Source organism: Oncorhynchus clarkii, chromosome 32, assembly GCF_045791955.1.
Source record: "Oncorhynchus clarkii lewisi isolate Uvic-CL-2024 chromosome 32, UVic_Ocla_1.0, whole genome shotgun sequence".
In the NCBI taxonomy this organism is placed as follows: domain Eukaryota; kingdom Metazoa; phylum Chordata; class Actinopteri; order Salmoniformes; family Salmonidae; genus Oncorhynchus; species Oncorhynchus clarkii.
In genome coordinates, this window is record NC_092178.1 from 39,647,558 (window position 1) to 39,667,092 (window position 19,535).

The following is a 19,535-nucleotide window of genomic DNA, read 5'->3' on the forward strand; positions in this document are numbered from 1 at the left end:
TTTATTTCCATGCTCCCTCAGGTGCTGTTCAATGTGTTTGATGCATTTGTGTCGCTTGGAGGGGCACAAATCGACGCTGTAGAGATCATCAAAGGCATAAGTGAGTAAGAGCGCCACACCTTGGCTACGTCCAAAATTGCACTCTATTCCTTATATATTGCAATTATTTTACATTTGACATTTTAGTCATTTAGGAGACACTCTTATCCAGAACAACTTACAGTAGTGAGTGCATACATTTTTTCCAACTTCCTTATATAGTGCACTTATCTGTGCTATGTAAGGAATAAGGTGCCAGTGTTTGATTCTCAGGCCAACAAATAGAGCCCTGTCAGATAGTCAATAGGTACAGCTTATTGTGCCATCTTTAAGCAAACTGTAAAGGTAATGCAACAAGCAATAGAGTATGTAATCTGTCTAACCCAGGGGTAGGGAACCCTGGTCCTGGAGAGCGTTTTTTATTTAATCGACCTGGAAGACCAGGTATGTTAAATTTAGGCAATCACTGAACTGATAAATAGGTTGGTCAGGTGGGGTATCTAGTTGGGAAAAAGTCCTGCATTACCTGAGGCTTTCCAGGAACAGAGTTGCATACCCCTGGTCTAACCAACATTTTATGTATTCATTTAATAATTACTTACTTTGTTCCCTGTTTGCCCCTATATGTCCTTCTGACTCTCTTCTTCTTCCTCCTCCTCTTTCTTTTATCACCTTCCTCTCTTCCTCCTCTGCTCTGTGTAGTCTCATTCTTCGTGGTGGCGGTTGGAGGCTCCCTGGTTGGTGTCGTCTTTGCTCTGCTGATCTCGCTCCTAACCAGATGCACCAAGAACATCCAGATTATCGAGCCAGGCTTCATCTTCGTCCTGGGCTACCTCTCTTACCTCACAGCCGAGATGCTCTCCCTATCCGCTATCCTGTCGTAAGTCTTTCTGACTGTTATGTTGATTTATTAGGTCATTTACTGTATACCCTTTCTGTTAGATTTTCAGTGGAACACCCCTTAACATGATATTTCCACTTACCTTGCCTTAGTTTTTAGATATGTGTTTCAGTTACTTAGTACACTCTTAGAAAAAAAGGAGTTATTGTAGGGAAGTCGGCTGACTAAAGACCAGGCCAATTCCAAATGCCTGGCAGTTGGCAGACCATACCCACACATCCACAACGGTAGAGATGAAAAGACGTGACACTACCCAGCAAATCTTTTCCTCCATTCCCAATGCACTTTGGATTAAGGCTTCTGCATGCTTCCCAGATGAAACAGTTTGGAAGAGTTTGTGCATATATTGTGATAACATTTTGTGACGTTATTGTTTGTTTTGGACTTTTTGGCTATTCGGTCACACCAATTTGACCGAAGTCGGTAGCCATAGTCTATGCACCTTTTTTGGTGATTGGTCAACAGTAGTGATTCTTCAATAAAGTATTGGGTGTCATTCAACGAGAGATGACTCGATTTCATGCACATTTTTTAATTGAGAAATGCTGCACCAAACATCTTAGGTGTAAAATTGCGTAACTAAGATCTCCTTGGCAAAAGGTCAAAATGAATGACAGATTTATTGAGTTACCTTATATTAATTCTGACTATTTTGAGGGTGGTTATGGCATCTCAAAATGGACAAACAGTGCTATTGTCACTTTTTTCTCGTTTTTCAAGCGAAGGTCTTTTAAGGGAGTATGCAAGCTCATGGTTTGTGTGAAGCTGACTGAAGTATGCTGATGCCTTTACAAGATAACAGTCCAGAGGGCCATTACATGGCAGAACATCCACTTCACACGTTCGATCCAAGACACGGTGACACAGTAATAGCAGGGGCCCGCCAAATGGTTTGCCCTGCTCTAAAAGGACAGAATCCAGAACATTCAAATGGAATCAGGAAACCATTATTGTTAACACCAAAAACCTTGCTTTGTGGGAGAAATCATTACATAAGCATCCAGGCTGGGAGGCAAGAAGTGTCCTGATGCATGCTATGATCATTGTGTGCTGTAGAAATGTTAAATTATATTGTGTATTCTAAACTTTGTGAATAACTTCTATTTCAAAGAGAGCAGGTCATGTTTTGTATCATTATGCAGGGACATTATGCCCTGAACAATGACCCACCTTTCCCGGTTGTAAAAAGGATTTATCCATCAATAATGGAACAATATTAAATTCCCTAATGAAAGGAACTCTGCTCCCTGGGGCTGGGTGCACCTCCTGCTAAGCGGGACCACGGAATGTTTCAGCCAATCATGCAAGGAGCCTCAGCACCTAGCCTCGCCCTCACTGTCCATTCGACCTGAACAATAAAAGCGTGGCTCGAATAATAGCCACAGCCGACCAAAATCCTTCTGCTGCCCGGACATCAGCGTAGTTGGTAACTGGAAAGCATCCCTTGCTTATTGATCCCCTCGATCTCAATGAGTGGTGGCCAAACACCAATATTGGATTTTTAATGTCACAATGGCTCTCACAATAAAGATTGCAGATTACACACCTGTTTTTAGGGTAATGTAATATACTTTTGATTCAAATCCAATTGCCTTTTACTTCCCTTGAGGCATCTTTGTAATGTAAGATATGAGGATGACTCACCATTATGTGGAATAGTAAGAAATGAAAGTTCCGGCCTTATGAACAAACAATTTCATGCAGAAAGCACACTAATCAACATTAAAAAACAAAACTTCAAACACTTCTTAATGCTATTCATTAAACTCTAACATCCAGTAATGTCTCCATTATAAAAATAATATATTATGCCCACATCTAGAGATGAACAACAATGCAAGAAGTTGTAACAGCCCATAGAATTTACAGAAGGGAGGGAGAGGGGAGGAAAGTCATGCGCGGCGGCCTGAGGCCGGAGAGAAATAGTTCTCATTAAAATGTTCTTGTTAACAAAAACATCACTGTACTCTGAGAAATGAACCAGACTTTAGCATCCTCACACGAGCAATACCATAATGTAGCGGAGTAGCCTAACATTATTATAATGTCTAATTATTTGGGTAATTAATTATGGAATATAAAATATGTATTGAATAAAAATATGATTTGAATGGATTGCCAAGAGTGTGCAAAGCTGTCATCAAGGCAAAGGGTGACTACTTTGAAGAATCTCAAATATAAAATATATTTTGATTTGTTTAACACTTTTTTGGTTACTCGGTCAAAGACGTATAAGGTTTTCAAAGTAGCAATTACAATTCCCTAAAATACTTTTTTATGTTAATTTGAGTGTCACCTATGCCCTTATTTGAGTTATATTCAACAATAAAGCCAATAATGAACTTTTATTGTGATTCATATGAATGTACCCTAGTAAAATGTAATTCAGTATCACACTAAGTGGTAATAAAAATATAATAATTTTAGGCCCATTTTTCACAATCACAAGGTTATACCATGCTTAGACATGGAAGAACTATAACTACCCAGAGATAAATTACATTTTATTTTGAATACCACATATTTGATGTGTCACGGGAACTAAATTTATTTTACAAAAACTTCCTGCCTTACTGAAAGAAAATCTAAAATCTAAGCAAATATCTTTCACTTCATCCTTTGACATTTGTTTTTGTCTCTTGAGTCAACAAAACAAAGTTATTGTATTTTAATATAAAATACTTGTGTTATACTGTATGACAATATTTTGTTACCCTGAATGACACATACAGTGGGGCAAAAAAGTATTTATTCAGCCACCAATTGTGCAAGTTCTCCCACTTAAAAAGATGAGAGAGGCCTGTAATTTTCATCATAGGTACACTTCAACTATGACAGACAAAATGAGGAAGAAATATCCAGAAAATCACATTGTAGGATTTTTTATGAATTTATTTGCAAATTATGGTGGAAAATAAGTATTTGGTCAATAACAAAAGTTTATCTCAATACTTTGTTATCTACCCTTTGTTGGCAATGACAGAGGTCAAACATTTTCTGTAAGTACTTGTTTGCCCCACTGTATCACTACGGCCCACAAATATTGATTAAATGTGATTCCTTCAGAAATAACAATAATGATCCCGTGGACTATTATTAGTAGCAGCAATTTTTCAAGGATTCAGATGCTTGCTCCATCTCTGGAGGTGCAGGTTCATGTTGTACTTGTACAAGTTGTTCAGGAGGCTGCTCAAAATAGTTTCCTTCAGTGGATACTATAGTTAAGTTCATCACCAGATTCATTTGTTTGATTTTTTGACGGCGCAAACGCTAACACAATTATGCCATGGGTGTTCATTTATATTTTTAGGATGAATTAAAAAAACACTTTTGTCATTAGAATTTTAACCTGGATAGTTATACTGAAGGACATTTTGACGCTTTAGAGCTCAATAACTCCCTTCATTTAATAGTTTGCGGCACAAATATGTCTGGGTCAAAAGAAGGGTAAGAGTTTACCTCTTGCTCCCACCTGAGACGCAGATGTCTCATCTAGACACCTGGAAATGCAAATGCGCTACGCTAAATGCTAAATGTACTCGTTAAAACTTAAACGTTCATTAAAACACACATGCAGGGTATTGAATTAAAGCTACACTCGTTGTGAATCTAGCCAACAAGTCAGATTTTTAAAATGCTTTTCGGCGAAAGCATGAGAAGCTATTATCTGATAGCATGCAACACCCCAATATACCTGAAGGGGACGTAAACAAAATAATTAGCGTAGCCGGCGCTACACAAAACGCAGAAATAAAATATAAAACATTCATTACCTTTGATGATATTCTTTGTTGGCACTCCTATATGTTCCATAAACATCACAATTGGGTATTTTTCCCGATTAAATCAGTCCATGTATGCCCAAAATATCCATTTGTATAGCCTGTCTGGTTCAGGAAAAAAGCTCCCTTCCAAAACGCAACGTCATTTTTTAAAATTATATAAGTTGCCTATATTCTTTGACAAAACACTAAAACCTACTTTTGTAACCCAACTTTAGGTATTTGTAAACGTTAATAATCGATCAAATTGATCACTGGGCAGTACTCAAGAAAACGTTGTCCTTTGTCTCTCTCTCTCAAAAATCGATTCCTGTATGCTGGACGAAATGAAGGATCTATTTGTCATTACACAAAGGATTTTTGTCAATGAAAATGACGTTTTTGGCATCGTGTGGAAGTTGTAGGAACTGCAAGCTCCCGGCTATATATATTTGCTTGCAATAAACAATTCAGAGACTGGCGGATTAATACTTTTCTGTGGTTTTTGTGACCAGGTTTTTCTTGGGATTTCGCTTGCTGTTCACGTTCTGTTATAGTCACAGACATTATTTAACCAGTTTTAGAAACTTCAGAGTGTTTTCTATCCACACATACTAATCATATGCATATACTATATTCCTGGTATGAGTAGCAGGACGCTGAAATGTTGCGCGATTTTTAACAGAATGTTCGAAAAAGTAGGGGGTAGACGGAAGATTAAGAGTGATTTAATATTATATTTATACGTATTTATCTTTTTATGTTAAATGAATGGCCTTCGGACACCAAATGTACATGTCTCGTCTTTGACCCTACTACATGATTCCATATGTGTTATTTCATCATTTTGATGTCTTCACTATTATTCCACAATGTAGAAAATAGCAAAAATAAAGGAAAAACCCTTGAATGAGTAGGTGTGTCCAAACTACAGTAACGGGGCCACACCTATCATTTAAGTCAATGGGAAACTTTCGTAGCAAGTAGGTGTCATAAACCGCAGGTGTCACAATTATAATCTGAAGGTTCTGTAGACTTCTTTTAATGACAAGTCGGATTCGAAATCTCAGAGACAGTGATATTTTTTATTGATCATTATTATTGATCTACCTACAGTGAAGCCGCTCAACATTTACATTATATTCAGTTATCTAACAGACTACCATCCTAAGCTAACCACAGGAGCAGCCAGGGTCAAGCGTCCCGCCCAAGAGCATGTCGACAGATCTCCCATCAAGTCAAAATGGGGATCTGAACCAGCGACCTATTGGCCACCGGCCCAAGCTCCCAACCGCCAGGCCACCAACTATCCAAGATCCCCCAACAGTTACCTGAGAGCTGCCCCTCAACCATCCTAGACCATTGTAGCTCAATTCCATTGTAGTTCAATCTCTCGGGTCCCTGTTCAAACAGTTACGGGTCGGCGTCTTCGTCCAACTGGGATCAAAGCTAAATAAAATGACAATCTGGCTCCCTGTGGTGTAAAACCCTTTTGGTTCCCTTGAAAGTGAGTAGCAGTAAAGGAGCAACCTCTCAAATTCTATTGTCACACATTAACAACCTGTACCCTAGATAACTGTAAGCTCTTCCCTAGTCCTCTATAGTCTAACATTGTCATCTCTAAGTAAGCATGGATAACTTGACTGCCACTGAAGCCATTGTAGCAGATTTTACCTCTACGGCAAATCTGTGTTATGTGGAAACACTAGAAGAATTAATTAAATCAATCAGGATCGCACAGGATATCATCACAGGCGCTTCAGACCAGACCCTCATTTAACCACATAGTATAGTGTTAAATGTCTCTGCCCAATTTAGGATAGCCCTAAAGGAAGTAGATGGGGCCAGAGGATGAGAAAATAGCCAAGTAATAAGCAGTTATTGAGAAACAGAAAGGTGAACTACTACTAGCCCAATTGCAGAATAAAGAGTTCAAAGGATCCAAAGACACTCTGCAAATTGAGCTGGATGAACGAATGGCTCAAGCCCAGCAAACAAAGAAAGAAAATTACACACTCAAACAAGAACATGATACCTTACAGAATCGGTACTAGTTAGAGGAGGAGCACAAAGACATGACTAGACAACTGGATGGCAGGACTGAAAGACTGACGCACAGAGAGTTAAGGAGGAACTCACTGCACAAATAGCATTTTTGGCCGAGTCTAAAGAAGCACATGCATCTGGACTCTCTGGGTCGTAAAGTACAATAACTTATGGCCGTAATGCTCACTCCCCAGGAAACTGAAGGGGCATTGGAATTGGAGCAAAACTTTATCCTAAAATCCAATAAGAAAGCAGAAAGTCTCTCAAGGGAGTTACAAGAGATTGAAGCAGACAGTGCTCAATGGAAAAGGGAAGCCTACAGGCTGCATGAGAAAATCGTGGTTTTACAGAATAAGTATGAATAGGCCAAAGGCGAGCAACAAAACTGGGTATACAAATCCCGGACATCCAACTTAAAACAAAGCCAACTGACCACTGACTTAATTGTCACCTCACAGGAACCTCTCATACCCACAGGAAACGTGCTATGCTATGGGTGACAATACCTACCCAGGTAATGGTGAGCCCAGAGAAAGGAAGGGTACATCAACGACAAATCTCCACACTTCTCCACACAACAGCGATACTGACTCTGAAGGGAAAAACCCAGTCCCTAAGAAGCGTCGCTCAACCAGTAAGGAGGAACCATGGGCCTACCAAATAATGCTAAACCAACTGAACGAGGAGTATAGATCAGTGGTTCCCAAACTTTTTATAGTCCCGTACCCCTTCAAACATTCAACCTCCAGCTGCGTACCCCCTTTAGCACCAGGGTCAGTGCACTCTCAAATGTTGTTTTTTGCCATCATTGTATGCCTGCCACACACACACACTATACGATACATTTATTAAACATAAGAATGAGTGTGAGTTTTTGTCACAACCCAGTTCGTGGGAAGTGACAAAGAGCTCTTAGCGACCAGGGCACAAATAATAATTTTGCTGTTTATTTAACCATCTTACATATAAAACCGTATTTGTTAATCGAAAATTGTGAATAACTCACCACAGGTTAGTGAGAAGGGTGTGCTTGAAAGGATGCACATAACTCTGCAATGTTGGGTTGTTTTGGAGAGAATCTCAGTCTTAAATCATTTCCCACACACAGTCTGTGCCTGTATTTAGTTTTCATGCTAGTGAGGGCAGAGAATTCACTCTCACATAGGTACTTGGTTGCAAAGGAAATCAGTGTCTTAACAGTGTGATTATCCAAGGCAGGGTACTCTGAGCGCAGCCCAATCCAGAAATCTGGCAGTGGCTTCTGATTAAATTACATTTTCACAGAACCACTTGTTGCAATTTCGATGAGGCTCTCTTGTTCAGATATCGGTAAGTGGACTGGAGGCAGGGCATGAAAGGGATAACGAATCCAGTTGTTTGTGCCATCTGTTTCGGGAAAGTACCTGCGTAATTGCGCACCCAACTCACTCAGGTGCTTCGCTATATCACTTTTGACATTGTCCGTAAGCTTGAGTTAATTTGCACACAAAAAAATCATACAAAGATGGAAATACCTGTGTGTTGTCCATGTTAATGCAGACAGAGAAGAGCTCCAACTTCTTAATCATAGCCTCAATTTTGTCCCGCACATTGAATATAGTTGCGGAGAGTCCCTGTAATTCTAGATTCAGATCATTTAGACGAGAAAAAACATCACCCAGATATGTCCAGTCATGTGAGAAACCCGTCATCATGCAAGCGGTCAGACAAGTGAAGATTTTGGTCATTTAAAAAAAAACTTTAAACTCGTCTCTCAAGTTAACATATTTTGACATATTTTGTCAATACGCACACCTTGATAACCAGCGCACTTCTGTATGTTGTAAAAGTGTTACCCATATCATTGCATAATGCAGAAAATACACGAGAGTTAACAAAGTTAACAATTTTCACTGTAGTGTCCAAATGTCTATCAAGCTGTCAGGCTTTCCCTTGTCAGCAAGAGCCTCTTGTGGATGCTGCATTGTACCCAAGGTTTTCTTCCAGAATGGTCCTGTATTTGGCTCCATCCATCTTCCCATCAATTTTAACCATCTTCCCTGTCCCTGCTGAATAAAATCAGGCCCAAACCATGATGCTGCCACCACCATGTTTGACAGTGGGGATGGTGTGTTCAGGGTGATGAGCTGTGTTGCTTTTACGCCAAACATAACGTTTTGTATTGTTGCCAAAAAGTTCAATTTTGGTTTCATCTGACCAGAGCACCTTCTTCCACATGTTTGGTGTGTCTCCCAGGTGGCTTGTGGCAAACTTTAAACAACACTTTTTATGGACATCTTTAAGAAATGGCTTTCTTCTTGCCACTCTTCCATAAAGGCCAGATTTGTGCAATATATGACTGATTGTTGTCCTATGGACAGAGTCTCCCACCTCAGCTGTAGATCTCTGCAGTTCATCCAGAGTGATCATGGGCCTCTTGGCTGCATCTCTGATCAGTCTTCTCCTTGTATGAGCTGAAGGTTTAGAGGGACGGGCCGATCGCTTCTGCTGAGACGCGGGACCCTGCAGAGCCAGCTGAGGCACGGGAACCTGTAGAGCCAGCTAAGGTGCGTGAACCAGTCGAACCGGCTGAGGCTTGGGAACCTGTCGAACCGACTTTGGCATGGGATCCCGACGAGCCAGCTGAGGCATGGAAGCCTGACGAGCCAGCCGAGGCTTGAGAACCTGTCGAGCCAGCTGAGGCATGGAACCCTGATGAGCTAGCTCAGCCATCCCTGGTAGCTTCGGCAATGGAAGCCTTACGAGCCAACCAAGGCTTGAGAACCTGTCGAGCCAGCTGAGGCATGGAAGCCTGATGAGCCAGCTGAGGCATCCCCGGTTGCTTCGTCAGCCACTCTTGGACCCGACATCACCAGTAAAAAAGTAAAAACAATCCCTGTTGCTTCCCTTTGGTGAGACGTTATTCTGTAACGTGAACACTGGGAGTCATGAAGAAGGTGCAAGGAGTACATTTTAAAAATAAACGATCATGGAACAAAACAATAAACATGAGTAGCGTACAGACATGAAACACGGAAACAGTCTGAAAGTACAGAATACTTACAAAGTAATGTTGTCACCGCATGCATTCCGAGACCTTGCCCATGAAACATGGAAAAGCCAGACAGACAAAACTTACGTACACTAAGCCCATACGTGCTTCTCCTCGAAACAACGTCCTTGCTTCAGTTGAAAGGGAAGAAACTCCACAGCAAAGATCTCACCCAACTCACTCCAATCAGAACTAAGACAGAAACTCAAGATACTAGAATACCAAACAAAATAGAGACCAAATCAAAGGGTCAAAGCACATCCTAAACACTGATGGAGATATGGACTGGGCTCAGAACCAAACACCCATGGAGTGGAATCCAAACCAACCAACCACCCAGGGACTGGTTTCTAAAGTAACCACCCAGATACTGGTCTCGGAACCCAGTGCCCAGGGAATACAGTACCAACCAATCACCAAAAGAAAGGCTTTCATCCAAGAGACAACCCCTCAATCCTAAACGTTGACATGAACCAACCACCCCTCAGACAGTTCTGAGCTCTAACAAGGAAAGGTAATGTTTATGGGCCTTTATGTGCCTATCATCCTTGAAGGTATAATGATGTGTGAAGCATTATTAGATACGGGGGCTGAAATCAGCCTCATGTCACAGACCTTATTCAGCAACCTCCAGAGGATGGCTGAATCCCAGGGTAGGTGGCTTAGATTAGAGAGGTGTGACTTTAACATAACAAGCTCCACTCAAGACAAGTCTCCGATCACACAACAAAGTCTGGATTGAAATTACCTTTGAGGAAATTAAGTGGTACATCCTGTCCTTGGCTCTAAGTTAGAGATTGAATAGCTGCTAGTTTGGCAAGACCTACTGAACAGGTTGGCCCCACTAATTGACTGAAGCCGAAATCAATTGTGGGCTCAAGTCAGAGATCCTGATATCATGACACCACATGACCTCCTCCAGTACACTGTGATGTGATCATGGCAGACAACACTGCTAATCACTCCGGCGATGCAGGTCTTTACATGGCAGAAGAGCTATGGGAATCTGGTGGCACCCACTTGCAACACTCAAACCAATACAGATCAGTTGCCTAAGCTATCCTCGACGCCAGATCAGAACTGGCCTACCACCAAATGCCTTGGGGAAAGAGAAACGTTCCTATGTGCTTTAGAACAACCACAGACTCCATCTTGCCATCACCCCATAAGCTGTTTCCACAGCAACAAGAGTGTGTGCCATAAAACTCAAACTTCACAAAAGGAGTTTAAACACTACATGCTTGTTGTGCCACACCTGACCCACTCCGTTTACATTGGTGCAGACATACTAGTGCGATTAGGGGCACAGCTAGACACAGTAAACAACGTTCTGTGCTCCCAAGCAGTTGTGGACATGATTGCTCTTTTGATCTTCAGCGCATACGCTCCAGTCTAACAATTCCTCAAGTCATGAATTAATGGGAATCTGTCATTCATGCGAAAACACTGGGAGTCACACTCAGACCGAATCTAAAACTAGGTCAATCACTCAATGGTTCACAAGCCTTCTTTCAACCATCTCACAAGTTCTATGACTTAGGTATAACAGTGTGCGGATATCCCTTGCTTGAAATAAACAACCGTGTTATGTACCTTCTGGTACAAAACCTCCAAGAGACAGACATCCGCATATCCTTGCGAACTGCTTTGATTGTCAGCTCTTTCCATGACTTTGAGCTGATAATTCCATTATTAGGGGAACTCCCTCCCACCTTTGATTTGATTTGTTAGGATCCCCTTTAGCTGACGCCAAATACTAAGACCAGGGCGTGACACACTGTTCATTGTTAGCATTTCCTGCCTAAGTTTGTCCACTTTGCCAATGAAGTAATCATTAAAATAATTGGCAACATCAAATGGTTTTGTAATGAATATGCGATCTGATTCGATGAAAGTTAGAGTTGAATTTGTCTTTCTGCCCATAATTTCATTTAAAATACTAATTTAAAGTATTTTTTCCATAAATCTTTATATCATTGAGCTTGGCTTCATAATACAGTTTCTTCTTCTTTTGTTGAGTTTAGTCACATAATTTCTCATTTTGCATTAAGTCAGCCAGTCAGATGTGCAGCCAGACTTATTAGCCACTCCTTTTGCCCCATCTCTTACAACCATACAGTTTTTCAAATCCTCATCAATCCATGTAGCCTTAATTGTTCTAACAGTCAGTTTCAGGTGCATGTTTATCATTAATTGGAAGAAGCTATTTCGTAAATGTATCAAGTACAACATCGGGATCCTCATTATTAATCACATCAGACTGACAAATATTTTTAACATCATCCACATTAGAGTCATAGCTAAATATTTTGGATGATCTCTTATGCACTATTTTAGGCGCTGCTTTTGGAACTTTGGCTTTCCTAGATATACACTATTTTGTGATCACTGCATCCAATGGGTACGGATACAGCTTTAGAACAAAGTTCTACAGTATTAGTAAAGATGTGATCAATACATGTGGATTGTCTTGTTCCTGTAGTTTTTGTAAACACCCTGGTAGGTTAATTAATAACCTGAATCAGATTACAGGCACTGGTTACAGTGAGAAGCTTCATCTTGAGGGGACAGCTTTATGAAAACCAGACAATATTCAGGTCCCCAAGAAAGTAGACCTCTATGTTTACATCACATACACTATCTGTCATGTCTGCTCCCGCTCTTCCCCCCCTGGCGCTTGAGGGCGCCAGATTACCCTGCATCATGCACTCCTGCCATCCATCATTGACACCTGCCTTTCCTCGTCACTCGCATCAACATTATTGGACTTATCTCCTGTTTATTTCCTCCCCTATATTTGTCAGTTCCCCAGCTCTGTTCCCGGCTGCTGCATTGTATTGTTTTTGTCTTTGAATTTGTTTCTGACGCTGTTCCTGTCTCGTCTATGTCAGTTGTTTATTACAACTTTTTAGGGCTGAGATCCCGCTAACGGGATCGATATGCCAACAGCCAGTGAAAGTGCAGGGCTCCAAATTCAAAACAACAGAAATCCCATAATTAAAATTCCTCAAACATAGAAGTATTTCACACCATTTTAAAGATACACTTCTTGTTAATCCCACCACAGTGTCCGATTTCAAATAGGCTTTACGGCGAAAGCACCACAAACGATTATGTTAGGTCAGAGCCGAGTTAAAGAAAAACACGCCCTAGCTGCCTCAAGAGGTTTCCTTGCCCCGGTTGGCTCGGATGGCGCCCATCCCACATCGGGCCTCAGTTCTTGTTCGCCCTGCTGGTCCAGGAGTTTTTGTTTTTTGTTTTGTTGGTGACATCGGGGTGGATCCTTGCCTAAGCCAGCCCGTCGGGCTTCCATGCCCTGGCTGGCTCGAGAGGTGTTCCTGGCTAGGCGGCTTCCCATCCCACGTCACACTCCATTGGATCATCGGGCTTCCCTTCCCCTTCGGCTGTGGGATCGACAGGCGTCTTGCCTCAGCCGGATCGTCAGGCTCTCATGCCTCGGCCGGCTCGCCAGGCTTTCACGCTCCTGACGGCTTTCACGCCCCAACTGGCTTGCCCAGTGCCCATGTCTCGGCCGGTTTTCCCAGGTGGGACGCCAGGTGGCGTCCCAAGAGGGAGGGGTACTGTCAAGTCTGCTCTCGCTCTTCCCCCCCGGTGCTTGAGGGCGCCAGATTACCCTGCATCACACACTCCTGCCATCCATTATGCACACCTGCCTTCTCTCGTCACTCGCATCAGCATTATTGGACTCACCTGGACTCACTCATCTCCTGTTTATTTCCTCCCCTATATTTGTCAGTTCCCCAGCTATGTTCCCCGCTGCTGCATTGATTGTTTTTTGTCTTAGATTCTGTTTGCTGACGCTGTGCCTGTCTGGTTATATATCCGTCATGTATTAAATGTTACCTGCTTCGTCTCTCCAGTGCCAAATACATGAGACACTATCAAGCATTTTAAATATATTATTTAGATACCGACTATTAGCACATGGCATCATATAGCAACACCCCAAAAGAAAATACTTTAGATGTGCCAGGTGAACCTGCAACAACAACACAACAATAACAGTTGAAATAAGATCTTCTCTAAGCATTACAGGGATATGGCACTGAATATATACAGTTGAGTCGGATATTTACATACACTTAGGTTAGAGGCATTAAACTTGTTTTTCAACCACTCCACACATTTTTTGTTAAAAACGATAGTTTTGGCAAGTCAGTTGGGACATCTACTTTGTGCCTGACACAAGTAATTTTTCCAACAATTGTTTACAGACAGATTATTTCACTTATAACTCACTGTATCAGAATTCCAGTGGGTCAGAAGTTTACATACACTAAGGAGACTGTGCCTTTAAACAGCTTGGAAAATTCCAGAAAATTATGTCATGACTTTAGAAGCTTCTGATAGGCTAATTGACATCATTTGGATGTATTTCAAGGCCTACCTTCAAACTCAGTGCCTCTTTGCTTGACATCATGGGAAAATCAAAAGAAATCAGCCAAGACCTCCACAAGTAAGTCTGGTTCATCTTTGGGAGCAATTTCCAAACGGCTGAAGGTACGACGTTCATCTGTACAAACAATAATATGCAAGTATAAACACCATGGGACCACGCAGCTGTCATACCGCTCAGGGAGGAGACACGTTCTGCCTCCTAGAGATTAATGTACTTTGGTGCGAAAAGTGCAAATCACTCCCAGAACAACAGCAAAGGACCTTGTGAAGATGCTGGAGGAAACAGGTACAAGAGCATCTATATCCACAGTAAAACAAGTCCTATATCGACATAACCTGAAAGGCCACTCAGCAAGGAAGAATCCACTGCTCCAAAACCACCATAAAAAAGCCAGACTACGGTTTGCAACTGCACGTGGGAACAAAGATCATACTTTTTGGAGAAATGTCCTCTGGTCTGATGATACAAATATAGAACTGTTTGGCCATAATGACCATCGTTATGTTTGGAGGAAAAAGGGGGAGGCTTGAAAGGAGAAGAACACCATCCCAACCGTGAAGCATGGGGGTGGCAGCATCATGTTGTGGGGGTGCTTTGCTGCAGGAGGGGCTGGTGCACTTCACAAACGAAGGAAAATTATGTGGATATATTGAAGAAACATCTCAAGACATCAGTCAGGAAGTTAAAGCTTGGTCGCAAATGGGTCTTCCAAATGGACAATGACCCCAAGCATACTTCCAAAGTTGTGGCAAAATGGCTTAAGGACAACAAAGTCAAGGTATTGGAGTGGCCATCACATAGCCCTGACCTCAATCTTATAGACAATTTGTGGGCAGAACAGAAAAAGTGTGTGCGAGCAAGGAGGCCTTCAAACCTGACTCAGATACACCAGCTGTGTCAGGAGGAATGGGCCAAAATTCACCCAACTTATTGTGGGAAGCTTGTGGAAGGCTACCCGCAGTGTTTGACCCAAGTCAAACAATTTAAAGGTAATGCTCCCAAATACTAATTGAGTGTATGTAAACTTCTGACACACTGGGAATATGATGAAAGAAATACAAACTGAAATAAATCATTCTCTGTACTATTTTTCTGACATTTCCCATTCTTAAAAGAAAGTGGTAATCCTAACTGACCTAAAATAGGGAATTTTTACTTGGATTAAATGTCAGTAATTGTGAAAATCTGAGTTTAAATGTATTTGGCTAAGGTGTATGTACATTTCTGACTTCAACTGTATTTCTGAGACTCACTTAGAAAATTATTTTGATATCAGTAGCAATATCTCCTTATATTTATTGAGACAATAGGGGCCTAGGAAGCCCTAAGAAGTTTTAATTTTAATAACAAACTTGTATGCCATCTGTAAATACGAATAAAATTGTTAAATTACGAGCCTAGATGATTTAGCCACAGAAAAAGCCAGGAACCTTCCCGCTAGCCATGATTGCCTAGTTAAATAAAGTTTAAATTAAAATAAATAAAAACATTTTTGCTGAGATAATGGGTGGACTGGACATGCCGAGAGATGAGTTTGGATTGGTCTGCCATGTAGCACACTTCTGTCTATAACAAGAGCTGGTCAGTATGTGTAGGTAATCCTTTCTAATGTGGCTTTAAAAAATATGTATCACGTACTGTAATAGAACTGCAAAGGTGTTGCAAAAGTGTTGCCCTCCACTTTCTGGAGGACCGAGTTTTAGCTAAGGAGCTAAGGAGATGGAGGAAATTCTGGCGTTTGATTGCAAATATGCAGACGGAGTCGAAAAGAGAACACACAAAAGGCAGCTGTATAAAACACCTGTCTCTGGATTACATGGCAACCATCACATCTGTGAAAGAGAGGGAGAAGTGTCCATCCGTGTATACGGGTAAGATAGTCTAGCTAGCTAAATTTTCAGATATTACACGCGGCTATTTTTGTCTACTGTTAACTAGCTAGCTAACGTTAGCTGGCTGGCTTGCTAGCTAACGTTACATGTATGATCTGTGTATTAAAATTATTCGTATCTTAGAGGCATTTGCATTGCTGGTTATAGCCTAATGTTTGCTAGCTAGCTAACATTGAACCTGATTGGTTAGCTACCTGCAGATTCATGCAAGCTAGTAACGTTATGAGTTGGGATTATGGTTCATTGTTTAGCTAGCTAGCTACATGTCTAAACAGGTTTGCAATGAATGACAAGTAACCATTTCAATAGAATGTTCATAATGTCACTACTATAGACGATGCTGGTAAATTTGCTCTGGCTATCTACTCCAATTTCAGAGCACTCGTCTGAGTGTGCCAAAGCTCATAACAACTGACGAATTTACGAACGCTCAACACCCGTGTGAATATGGCCGGTGTCAGTAAATGTTGGCATAATTAACTCTTGTAACAACCCAACCCGGATCCGGGAGAATTGTCATCAACTGACACTAAGTAGCTTAACGCAACGGACAAAAAAATCTTACTAGAAAATATTCACATTCATGAAATTACAAGTGAAATATATTCAAACACAGCTTAGCCTTAACCTTAGCCTAATCTCAGATTTTGAAAATATGCTTTACAGCTAAGCAAGACAAGCATTTGTGTAAGTTTATCGACAGCCTAGCATAGCATTATGCCTAGCTAGCAGCAGGCAATCTGGTCACGAAAATCAGAAAAGCAAATAAATTAAATCGTTTACCTTTGATGAGCTTCGGATGTTTTCACTCACGAGACTCCCAAAAAATTATTTTTGTAGCCAAAAATAGCTCCTTTAGTTCTTCAGGTTTGGCTAAGAAAACGACCGGAATTTGCGGTCACGACAACGCCGAAAAATATTCCAAATTAGCTCCATAATATCGACAGAAACATGGCAAACATTGTTTATAATCAATCCTCAAGGTGTTTTTCAAATATCTATTTGATAATATATCAACCGGGACAGAGCTTTTTTCAGTAAGACCGGGTGGAAAAATGGCTACCTCTGTCTTTTGCGCGAGAAATACACAAAGCGCCATCAGGTGTACACTGACGCAATGTTGTCGCTCAGGCTTATTTTTCAAAATAAAAGCCTGAAACTATGTCTTGTGATACTAGACACATTAAGGAAGCCATAGAAAAAGGAATGTCGTTGATATCCCATTCACTGCTCAATAGGGAAGCATAGGAAGGGACTCTTATTTAGAAACCGCTGCGTTCCTGATTGGATTTTTCTCATTCTTTTGCCTGCAATATCAGTTATGTTATACTCACAGACAATATCTTTACAGTTTTGGAAACTTTTGAGTATTTTCTATCCTAAGCTGTCAATTATATGCATATTCTATTTTCTCGTACTGAAAAATAACCTGTTTACTTTGGGAACGTTATTTTTCAAAAAAAAAAAAAAAAAGACCCCTAGATTCAACAAGTTAAATTGTTTGCAGCAGCACAGTTGTAGTCACTAATGCTATGGATAACATAACAACAGCCTAACCAGCTCTGCTAGGGCGAGTAAAATGGTCAGAGTGAGCTGGTCCCTTATTTGTGTCTGAAAGTTTCTAGCAAGCTAGCCAACGTTAGCCAGTTAGCTTGGGTGTTTGACTGCTGTCGTTAGGTCAAAATGCTCAGATCAACCCTACTCCTTGTTCAGTGTTCAGTGTTCTGAGCGCTTCGAGAGCGAAAGACTCTGAATTTACGATCAGAGCTCACTCTGGCACTCCAGATTGAATTTACGAACACACCGTAGTACTAAACAAGCCTTTAGTCTTGAAATCTTTGGTTGTTTGGTACATGGCCTCACATGTGAATCCTTAAAGAGCTGGGTAGGGCTAAAGCTTAAGAGGGGGTGAACGAACGATGCAGAATGGGTGTAGGCAAAGAAGAGCGCTCCAGTAGGTGTACCAAAACATTCAAGGGACATTTTCTCAAAAGTGAGGTACAAGTTTATCAACTTTCAAACTGCTTTCAAAGCAGTTCTTCAACTGTAGTGTATGATATACAATTTTCTAGCTCGAGTCTCTACTTTTATCCAATGTAAAAACCATTTCAAATTCTGCTACATAAGACCGAATTGTGCTGGTCGGTCACATATATAAATGTTATCTGATGTTAGCAAGTTATTGATTTCATTAACCTTATTTCTAATGCAACATATATTAATATGGGCTATTTCAGCCCTTCCTGAGTAGCTTTTCAAAGATAGACATAATGTGGAAAAGAGCAAACAAAGCAAAATAAAAAAAATAGAAATGTCCTTGTTTTTGAAAGAAAGGTACATTTTTTTGTCCATTAAAATACCATCACATTGATCAGAAATACAGTGTAGACATTGTTAATGTTGTAATCATTTTAAAAGGCGAATTGATCATTAGAAAACTGTTTTGCAATTATGTTAGCACAGCTGAAAACGGTTGTCCTGATTAGAGAAGCAATAAAACTGGCCTTTAGACTAGTTGAGTATCTGGAGCATCATCATTTGTGGGTTCGATTACAGGCTCAAAATGGCCAGAAACAAAGCCCTTTCTTCGGAAGCTCGTCGGTCTATTCTTGTTCTGAGAAATGAAGGCTGTTCCGTGAAAGAAATTGCCAAGAAACTGAAGATCTCGTACAACTCTGTGCACTACTCCCTTCACAGAACAGCGCAAACTGGCTCTAACCAGAATAGAAAGAGGAGTGGGAGGCCCCGGTGCACACATGAGCAATAGCACAAGTACATTGGAGTGTCTAGGTAAAGTTGCAAAGAAAAAGCCATATCTCAGACTGGCCAATAAAAAGAAAAGATTAAGATGTGCAAAAGAACAGACACTGGACAGAGGAACTCTGCCATCCACAACAATGTTGCGCTGTCTTGATTGTCCATCAAAATAATCTGATTTCTCTGTTGTTGTTGTCATGGATACAGAACTGATGTCCTCTCTCAATGACTTACAGATTGCTGTCATCTTTTAAACTCATCAAGCTGACCCTGGGAGAACTGCAAACTGTTCTTCAGGTCCTGGACCTCTATGGTCAGGTCGTCTATTATTTTATTTGTTGACTCCACCAGTGTTTGGAGTCAAAACTGAAAGATATTATCTTGTTGTAACAACTGCTTTCAGAACTCTTTTTGTTAGTTTAAAATATCCTTTACCTGTGATAGAGAGATGTCGCGACTTGACCTCGTATCATATCATCATTCTGAACAGTCGTAACCTTGCATCTGCAAAAACCCGAGCCTTACTTATGATTCAGTACTACACAAATTGGTTTAATTATTTATTTACTAGCTATCTAAATAGTAACACAGGATAAACATACACATGTAATATGTTAAAAACAGTTCCCTATTGGACTGACAACAATATGACTGCTTGTTACAAAATACATGGAGATGGCAAGAGGGA

At 40.8% G+C, this 19,535-nt stretch overlaps 1 protein-coding gene across 1 annotated transcript in view; it reads left to right on the forward strand.

Moving 5' to 3' along the window:
- LOC139391754 (sodium/hydrogen exchanger 3-like) overlaps positions 1-19,535 on the forward strand; it is a 77,875-nt gene that overhangs the window by 13,686 nt on the left and 44,654 nt on the right. Inside the window, exons 4-5 of the mRNA XM_071139283.1 lie at positions 22-100; positions 742-919. Of these exons, the coding sequence (XP_070995384.1) occupies positions 22-100; positions 742-919 (257 nt within the window). The remainder of the gene's footprint in view (positions 1-21; positions 101-741; positions 920-19,535) is intronic.